General features: G+C 46.1%; 2 protein-coding genes across 2 annotated transcripts; both read left to right on the top strand.

Moving 5' to 3' along the window:
• Nucleotides 1–1,310: 1,310 nt before the first annotated feature.
• On the top strand, nt 1,311–8,038 carry RPP14 (ribonuclease P/MRP subunit p14). The gene is made up of 5 exons (XM_048859390.2): nt 1,311–1,433; nt 1,538–1,622; nt 3,061–3,137; nt 7,038–7,116; nt 7,902–8,038. Exons 1-5 carry the CDS (start codon nt 1,336–1,338, stop codon nt 7,956–7,958), a joined length of 396 nt encoding a protein of 131 aa, XP_048715347.1. The 5' UTR covers nt 1,311–1,335; the 3' UTR covers nt 7,959–8,038.
• HTD2 (hydroxyacyl-thioester dehydratase type 2) lies at nt 8,006–9,187 on the top strand. The gene has a single exon (XM_048859392.2). It carries the CDS (start codon nt 8,006–8,008, stop codon nt 8,519–8,521), a length of 516 nt encoding a protein of 171 aa, XP_048715349.2. The 3' UTR covers nt 8,522–9,187.
• The last annotated feature ends 766 nt before the right edge of the window (nt 9,188–9,953 follow it).

A 9,953-nucleotide genomic window follows, 5' to 3' on the forward strand; every position in this document is an offset into this window, starting at 1 on the left:
CCAAGACACGGGCACTGAGCTGTGTGCACAGGAGGGCACTGGCAGCAGCGGACCAGAGGCGAGAAAAGTCCCGTCCCCGGCAGGTGCCCAACGCCTTCCCTGCCCTCACTCCCCCTTTCCGAACAACAGGGAGCAGTTACAGCAAACGGGGCTCCAGTAACCCCGGTGCCGAGGTGAGGCGCCCCGGGAGGCGAAGAACCAGGGGGGAGGCGACTCCTGAGGCCTGGCGGTGGAGGTAGGAAGTGGTGGTTGATTTTCTCTCGCCCGGCTCCTGTTTCTCCCTGGGTGTATTTTCGACCCTGCGCCCTTCCTCCGAAATGTCCCTCGGCTCTGCGCCGGCCCTGAGCCCGGGCTCCTCTCTCTTCCCGCCTCCGCCGGTCCCAGAGCCGCCATTTTGTGCCCGCCCCCCGCGCCCCGGGCGCCGCGCTGTCCAGTCACTTAGCAGCCCCGCAGATGGACCCCTGGACCCCGGCCCGCCTCGCAGGCAGCCGCCCTGGGCCGGGCCGGGCCGGGCAGGGCCGCGAGCTCCGCCTCTCCCCGGGGAGCCGTGCACAGGGCGCCCCACCGCGGCGGGGTCGGATCCCCATGGCAACGCGGCGGCCTGAGGGGGAGGGAGCCCAGCAACCGTGACCAGGCCCCAGCGGCGCGCGGCTGGGGAGCATCGCGCACGCGCAGAGCCGAGTCGACCCCTCCCGCCGGGCGCGCCCCGAGCTGCGACAGTAACAAAGGTGCCGCCCCCGCTACTCCCCGGAAGCCCCAACGTAGCGCCCAGCCCCCTCTCCGGCTTCTCACTGGCCCCGCTGGGCCGCCGTAGGGGGCGGGCCGTGTCGGTGGCTCTTATTGGCCACGAGGAGGAGGAGCTGCTCGCTGATTGGTCGGTGGGGCTTCTCCCCTCAGAAAGCGGGCGAGGGGGGCAGCGTGTGGGTTTGGGAACACTGGAAGCGCGGGGTCGCTTCGGTTCGCTTCGGTTCTCACCCCCCCTGTTGGCCAGGCCTTGCGAGGGCGGCGAGCGCCTGTGACCCCGCGCCTCTGTGGCGCGCTCCCAGGCCGGCCCGGCCCGGCGCTGCGCATGCGCAGAGCTCTCAGCCCCGGCGCGCGGCGGCGGACGGGCCCCGTTGGCGCGGAGCCCGCCGCGCCAGGAGCTGCGCCCGCCGCTGGCTGCAGGGGGAGGCTCCGGCACCGGCGGGACCCGCTGGGCTCCGGGGCCCGCGGACAGCCCGCAGGGTAACGGGAGCTCACCGCTCTGGCGGGCTCGCGGGTACGGGCCAGCCGCAAGCCTTCGCCGCCGCTCCGCGGCCTGCTCGGTCTTCCGTCCCGGGTCCGCGCGTGGCTCGCATGGCCCAGCTCGGGGGCGGGAGGGGGGCCACGCCCGCGGCGTTTGAAAGAATCGTTTTCAAGAACGCTTCTGAGCACCACTACGTGAAGGTTTGCTTGTAAGTTCGGCTCCACCCCCCCGCCCCCATTTTTGACCACCACGTCCCTTTTGAGATGCATAGACCTGAATAATCAGGCTCCGTGTGAACGTTGTTCGTTTCAGAGAATTTCAAGAAGGTGGAGTTAGATTGAACGCTGCTCATTTCAAGCAACTTATCCTTTCAGCACTGAAGGAATTACATGGGGAGGTACGGGATCATTGACTGTGTGACTGACGATTGCGCTTTTCTGAATTCCTTGTAAATATAACTTCATGGATTTGTTTGTTTAGGGGCCAGAAGCAACCATTAAGAGAATCTAGTTTCTAGTCTAAGCTCCTGCATAATAATGGCCAAAGAGCTTCCTCTAATAATTTATGCATCAAGCCCATACCTCTGGTTTGAGTTGAGCGTCTCTCTCAACTTGAAGACTGCACATGATGGAGAATCACTAAATAAATAGTGCTGACTTTTAAAAAACCATGATCTCAAATGGAACGTCTAGGAGAGAGTGCTGGTGAATGGCAGAGGCTGATATTTCTTCACCTTAACACCTTGTTCTTTATTTACTATGCTATGATTACATTTAAAAAAAAATCCGTAGACTTCAGGCTGCTTTTAACAATGGTAGTAAATGTTACAATTCTTCTGTTTCAGTAGGCAAATATATGAAAATCCCATCTTCACAGCAGTTCTGATGTGTATTCAAAGTTTTCTGAACCCTGAGGTTTCTTGTGCTGCATGCATGATTCATCTGACCTAAAATTAATTTTAGCAGGGCAAAGAATTTTGACTAATTGACTTCTTAGTGTGGAAGCTGTTTCACCCCAAATTGCAAACTAGTGATTCTGGAAGATCTCTGAAGCTAAATGGTCAGGCTGGGTCAGTATGTGGATGGGGCCCCTCAAAAGATAACCAAGATTCTCTAGGTTTGTGGTCTAATGAGTGATTCCAACTCATCCTTTAGAAAACATAATTTAGTGAATAGTATTATCCAAATTAGAATTACTACTAGAAAGTCAGAGCTGAAACTAAGCAGAAAGGAGGCTTGGTTCATGGGACATAAAGGGAAAGGAAGAAACCATTTAAAATTATTTCCCTCCTGCTCCCTCAGAGCCCTTCTCTCTCTGCTTTCTGCTGTTTCATAGACTTTGGCTTTTAAGTTCAAGAAACTGAAGTAGGAGCCTTAATGTACCTCCTATCAGCCTGGATGCTGCTTTCAGTGCTATTTGACACTCACTGATCTGGGTGTGAAAACAGCCATTTTCCTTTAAGTCCTGGTATCCCTGTTCCTGCTGCAATGGAGCTTCAAAGGGAAAACAGCAGGAGGGAATATGGCCTGCTGGACTGGAACTCAAGAGGTCCTAGGTTTTATTCCTGGCTCTGCCACTGATTTGCTGGGTGAGGTGGGGCAAGTCCTATCACCTCTTTGAGTTTTGCCAGCTGTAAAATGGTGATGATGATTTTTGCTTCCTTTGTAAAGTGCTTTGAGATCTGTGAATGAAAAGGGTTATAAAAGAGCTGGATATTACAAAGTTGCTCTAATAATAAGAATTTTAGCTGGAGAACATGGAAATCATATGTTCATAAACTGCTGTTAAAGCCGTGAATAATATTGATTTAACAGTAGTGCCCTATTGGTGCATAGGTTGGTGCAGCCTTGCCTGTTGATGTCTTAACATATGAGGAAAAGACCCTGTCTGCAATACTAAGAGTTTCTAGCAGGTAAGAGACACTGATTGCATATACAGTACTCGCAAGTACCAACCTGGAATTGTGTAAGATGTGTAAATAACCTTTAATTTGAAAATAACTCGCTTACAACTTCTGACAGTTTCCTATCAAAATAAGGGAGAAAATAATAGCTGTGATTTCTTAGAAATGCAGGGCTGGAAGGGACCTTGGAAATCCTTCAAATCCAGCCCTGCGCCGAGGCAGGACCAAGTAAACCTAGACCATCCCTGACAGGTGTTTGTCCAACTTGTTCTTAAAAACCTCCAGTGATGGAGATTCCACCACCTTCCTTGGAAGCCTGTTCCAGTGCTTAACCACCCTTCTAGTTTAGAAAGTTATTTCTGATATCTAACCTAAATCTTTCTTGCAGCAGATTAAGCTCATCACTATTACTTCTATCTTCAGTAGATAGGGAGAACAGTCGCTCACTGTCCTCTTTATAACAGCCCTTAACATAGTTGATTGTTATCAGGTCTCCCTTCAGTCTTTTTTTTCCCCCCCAATACTAAACATGCCTGTTTAATGTTTCCTCGTGGGTCAGATTTTCTGAGCCTGTTTGTCTGTTGCATTCTTTGACAGGATAACAAGCCTTGTAGATAGTGGGGAAGCGGTAGATGTGATATATCTTGACTTCATTAAGGCTTTTGATACTGTCTTGCATGACCTTCTCTTAAACAAACTAGGGAAGTACAACCTAGATGGAAGGGCATATTGAGTGGGGCCTCGTAGGGATCAGTTCTGGATCCAGTTCTGTTCAGTATCTTCATCAGTGATTTAGATGATGGCATAGAGAGTACGCTTATAAAGTTTGTAGACAATACTAAATTGGGAGGAGTTGCAAGTGCTTTGGAGGATAGGATTAAAATTCAAAATGATCTGGAGAAGCAATCTGAAGTAAATAGGATGAAATTCAATAAGGACAAATGCAAAGTACTCCACTTCGGAGGAAACGATCAGTGGCGCACATACAAAATGGGAAATGACTGCCTAGGAAGGAGTACTGCGGAAAGGGATCTGAAGGTCATAGTGGATCACAAGCTAAATGAGAGTCAACGGTATAACGCTGTTGCAAAAAAGCAACCATCATTCTGGGATGTATTAGCAGGAGTATGGTAAGCAAGACACAAGAAGTAATTCTTCCACTCTACTCCGTGCTGATTAGGGCCTCAACTGGAGTATTGTCCAATTCTGGGTGCCACATTTCAGGAAAGATGTGGACAAATTGGAGAAAGTCCAGAGAAAAGCAACAAAAGTGATAAGTGTAGAAAAACATGACCTGTGAGGGAAGATTGAAAAAATGTTTAGGCTGGAGAAGAGAAGACTGAGAGGGGACACAATAAGTTTTCAAGTATGTAAACAGTTGTTACAAGGAGGAGGGAGGAAAAATTGTTCTCCATCATTGGAGATTTTTAAGAGCAGCTTAGACAAACACCTGTCAGGGATGGTCTTAGATCAGGGATTCTCAAACTGTGGGTTGGGACCCCATTTTAATGGCGGTCACCAAGGCTGGTGTTGGCCCTGGGCCCAAGCCCCACCGCCCAGAGCTTCAGCTTTGGCCCCCCCAGCCTGGGGCAGCGGGACTTGGGTGGGCTCAGTCTTCAGTCCCCCCCCCTTCTGGGGTCATGTAGTAATTCTTATTGTCGGAAGGGGGTCACAATGCAATGAAGTTTGAGAACCACTGTCTTAGATAATACTTAGTCCTGCCATGGGTGCGGGGAACTGGACTAGGTGGCCTCTCGAGGTCCCTTCCTGTCCTACGATTCTATGATTCTTGTGTGTTTCTGGGATGTATGTGAATGCTGTTTAGTGATCACTCAGGAGTTTTTTGGTTTTTTTCCCCCCTAATTGTGCTTGAATTTCAAGAGATACCTAGGGGGGGCACATGGCCCAGGATTGGTAGAAGCTTCAGCCTTCACTGATATAAGACAATCCATTGCTGAAAGAGGGACCTTTCACTCTCAGTTATCAAGTGGCTGCTTAAAAGTCTGGAGGAGGACACTTATAGCCTTATTGGCCTCTAGAGAGTCTGTACTGTACTCTTTTACTGCCCTCATCACCATGGTATCTGAGAGCCTTCCAGGAGTGCATTAAATGGCATGGTTTATTCTCTCTCATCCTCTCCTTGGGGAAAATTATGTGTATAGCATAGTGTCTTTTGTTGTGGATTTTAGAATGTACACGCGGCTACATGTTAGAGAAAGCAGGTTGAATAATGTGCCTGGCACCTGGCGTGGAAGATAATTAGTTGTGGAGCAAAACTGTAAATGATTCATCTCCATTTCAAAAAGCTATGTGAAATGCCTTTTTAAGGTGTGAAATCGAGTAACTGGCCTTTTAGAGCAGTCTTTACATCCCTGTTATCTTTCAATGTTAATACACAAGTATTAACAAGTACTCCTTTTCTTTTTGCGAATGCAGTTTCCACGGTATGCATCTGATGAAGTGAGCTGTAGCTCACGAAAGCTCATGCTCAAATAAATTGGTTAGTCTCTAAGGTGCCACAAGTACTCCTTTTCTTTTTGCGAATACAGACTAACACGGCTGTTCCTCTGAAAAATGTTAATACTGTGAGGTCTGCCTAATTTAGGTCTTGCTCAGGGGTGTGAAAAAACACCCTCCTGAGCGCAGCAAGTTGCAGTGCTGTAAAGCGCCAGTGTAAACAGTGCCCCGGTGCTGGGAGCTATGGTGGGATTTTTTAGGGCGCTGCGACCACACAAGGCAGCGAGGGGTGTAGCTCCCAGCGCTGGTACAGCGTCTACACTGGCGCTTTACAGTGCTGCGGTTGCTGTGCTTGGGTGTGTTTTTTCACAGCCCTGAGCAAGGAAGTTGCAGTGCTGTAAATTGCCAGTGTAGACAAGCCATAAGAAAAATGATAAAGCACTGGGAATCAAAAGAGCAGTAAAAAGGCAGACTAAGAAACCACCTCAAACACAACAAATTTCCATTGGCATTTGTGGGTTTCAACTATTTTCTGACTCTGACCTTAAAAATGTGACAGGTCCAGAATAGTTAAGGTGACACTGGTCTAAAAAGTGACACAGATGTGTAAACCTCACAACGTCTTGACACATCTTCTTGTGTGTAGTCCTGTCTGCTGCATTTAGTTACAAAAGTGAGTGTTCAGTACTAGTTACATCTGCAGAGCCAATGCAAGTTAGAGTGACTTGGAGAGTGTTACTTGTGCATCAACAGAACTGGTTCCTGCTGTGGTTAATCAGCTGACAGCAGTTGGGTTGCTCAGGTGGCACTGAAGGGAAAATTGGGCCCACAGAATCTCTTACTGATGACCATGCATGACCTAGAAAGAACCCAGCTTGACTTTGCTAGGCTGAGTATGCAGGGCTGGAGGTTAAAGACTAAAACATCTTTTTACTTAAATTGAGCAAACTTGATGTGTACTCAATGAGACGATAAACATGGATCCATATATATGGTTCCTGTCTTAAAACATAAAATGACCAGGTGTGGATGATGCAGTACTCAAACCGGTGTCTGTTATCCCTTGCTGTGGGAAAAGGTCAGGAGCAGTTGGGAGATTAGGGAACTAAAGATGAATGGAAGCTATTGGGGGTGGGGAAGGGAAGGAGATTAGAGGAATGGGAAGAGGGGTTCAGGAAACAGGCCCAGAAAAAAAGGGTTTGACAAGGGCAAAACCCATGAGCATTGATTGTATTAAATACTCCAAACCATCGATAAGACAAACTACACTGAAGGGTAATTGTGTCACAAACTTGTCACCAGAGCCCACTGATGAAATTACCAGCTGTTAAGTGCAGTTGAGAGTTCATTATTCGTTCTGTTTAGGGGATTTCTATTTAAACTGTGTACACAGCAGGAAAACCTTTGAGTCATGTGAATCCTAATAATATATTTAATTTTGTCATTCTTTAGTGGCCTTGTCAAGCTGTGGAGTGCTCTAACACTGCTGGGCTCCTACCAGAACAGGAAGTGTGCTTTTAGAGTGATACAGGTAAAGTCCTGGGGAACTCTGGGACCTGCCCCTGAATGTTAGTGCTCTTTAGGGTTACTCGGCCTACTCAAGTACACAAAACCTCTTAATAGAGACATGGTTTACTTGTGTAAAAACTGATCAGTTTTTAGAGTTAAATACCCTTAAAGATAGGTGTGAAACAGATTGGTGAGAGATTAAATCAGTCTGTTTTATAATTACTGAAATTCAGTCAACTTAAATTGTCATGTCCATGTCTCTCTTTGTATGGTGCTTGTAACAATCGCCTGTTGTCATATCTGGGGTTGTCTGAGAGGAAGTAGATGCTGGGAATCCTCTTTCCTTTTGGGGGCCCACATAGATGCAATCTTGTAAAACTAGACTCTTGTGTCTGAGTTTCATCACTTTATATATTTACTACAATGAGGTCAGGTCTGATCTCATTAACAGATTTTTGAGGAAACTAATTTCCATGACAGTTTGTCTTTGGCCCACATCTGGATGAAACTTGTATTGTTTTTCCCCCACTGTCAGTCACCCACTTGAAACGCCATTGTACTTGAACTCCAGAGCCCAATGCTTGTTCCTTTTGAAATGCTTCACTTCATTCTGCCATGTAACTTTCAGTAACCTGAGTCTGGGAGCTGGAATTGGTCTCCAAGGGGATAGTTGAATAACATGGTTGGCTTAAGTTGCTCTAATTTTGCTTTGTGGGGTTTTTTTGTTGTTGTTGTTTGTATCTTGTCTGCTGGAAACTGTTTGGTATGTGTGATGTTTTCATAATGCGTCTCTTTTTTTCTCACCAGACCTCTCCATTTCTCCTTGCGTTATCTGGGAACAGTAGAGAACTCATATTGGATTGAATACACAGGAGACAAGGTTGGGCTGTAAGAAGCAGAAGTTGCTCAAGATGTTGGCAGTACTCAGACCTAGAATTTTTGGTGGAGATTTCAAAAGAACCATCCTAACAAAACCAAACATTGCCAGCTCATTGCGTAAATCTCCCTCTCTTCAGTATTTACATATACAAGTTGGAGACAAGGCTGAACTTACTAAAGCCTTCACACAGAAGGATGTTGTTTGTTTTGCTGACTTAACTGGGGACACGAACCCGTTGCATTTGAATGAAGACTATGCAAAGGAAACTAGGTTTGGGAGAACAATTGTACATGGAGTTTTGATCAACGGACTTATTTCTGCAGTTATAGGTACTAAAATGCCTGGCTATGGTTGTGTGTTTCTTTCTCAGGAAATTCACTTCCCAGCTCCCTTGTACATTGGAGAAGAAGTCTTAGCTGCAGCAGAAGTGAAGAGACTGAAAAGATCTGTTGCATACATTTCAGTATCATGTACTGTTAGGGAAAGTGAAAAGATTGTTATGGAAGGGATGGTGAAAGTCATGGTGTCGGAAAGTCAGCGCTCCTGATTGCATGGTGCTTTATTCTTTAGTAAAATTCAGAAATATGTGGGGGGGTTACATTTATGATACCTCAGACCTTGGTAAGAGGAGGTCACAGCTTGCTGTCAATTTTGAGAGCTACTCTGCTTTGTAGGTAAGAGATGTAAAACATCACTTTTGATGGCTTTTAAGGACACATGAAGATCAATATGATCCATACTTAACTTACATCTATTACTATCATGTGCAGCCAAGCCTATTCTCTTTCCTAGCTCAACTTTTTGTCACCAAAATAAACACTACTGTTTACTGGAACCTTTTAAAAAGGAACGTTTACATCACGTAATGTTCTGGAGTTGGTCAAGAGACTCCTGTCACCTGACTAGTAAACATTGAGCCAAGATATTTGTCACAGATAAATGAATAGAGTATTCTCTTGGTTCCTTTTTACCAGTGCACAGTATGTGCCACTTTTCACATATCTAATATGTTGAGTTTTGAACTCTTACTTGGTTTGAGGTTCTAGGTATATCAAAGGGCCACATCTCCCACCCCCTTACTTATATGAATTCAGTTAATTGAAGTCCAAGGGACTATGTGGGTGAATAAAGCAAGCAGAATTTGGTTGATATTAACACATGCACATGTCATCTTCTCCCCTGACTTACAAGAATAAAAAGCTTTTTATTCAAACGCTGCCTTTATTAGGGAGCTCTGATGTTTCTTTCATAAATTAATGCATTGTTCCATTTAATTTTTAAGCGAAAGGACTCATTTGATTTAAGGCTGTCATTATGCCCTACAAAAATAGTCTGTGTAAAGGTCTTGGATAACATCTGACTACTGCGGAACTACAAACTAAATGTCATGGTGCAACCTGTCACAGATATAGGAACTCTTAAAACTAAATTATAGGGAACTTTACATACGTGTGGCTACATGAGCTAAACCCTTTATAGTCCAGGATTGCTTATTGCTTTGGAAAGAGGATAGCTAGAAGGAAGTGTTCTTTCAGACAACACACAGAGCCAAATGTGCAGGAGAGACAGAGTCATAGTTTGAGCAGATCAGAATAAATGAGGTGGCTGCTGTAAACCTTAAATTTACTTGGCAAGGTACTTATCTGGCCCCTGGTACCATAGTGTTTGAGCAGCCTCTTAAATTTCAAGGAACCAAGACCTGTGAGGTAGGGAAGTGCTATTATCCCCATTTTTCAGATGGGGAAGTAAGGCCCAAAGATAGTAGGGGACAGATTTTTTTAAGGTATTTAGACATTTAAAGCTGCAGGTAGGCACCTAGTGGGGTTTTCCATGGTGCCTATCTGCATCTTTTGATGTGTAATACCTTTAAAAAAACTGGCTGTGATGTGCAAAAGGTCACATGGGACATTTGCAGGGAATTAGCCTGGGACTTTGGAGACCCCAGATTTAACACCCTAACACTGGGCTGTCCTACTTAG

This window comes from Caretta caretta, chromosome 7, assembly GCF_965140235.1.
Source record: "Caretta caretta isolate rCarCar2 chromosome 7, rCarCar1.hap1, whole genome shotgun sequence".
NCBI classification, from domain to species: domain Eukaryota; kingdom Metazoa; phylum Chordata; order Testudines; family Cheloniidae; genus Caretta; species Caretta caretta.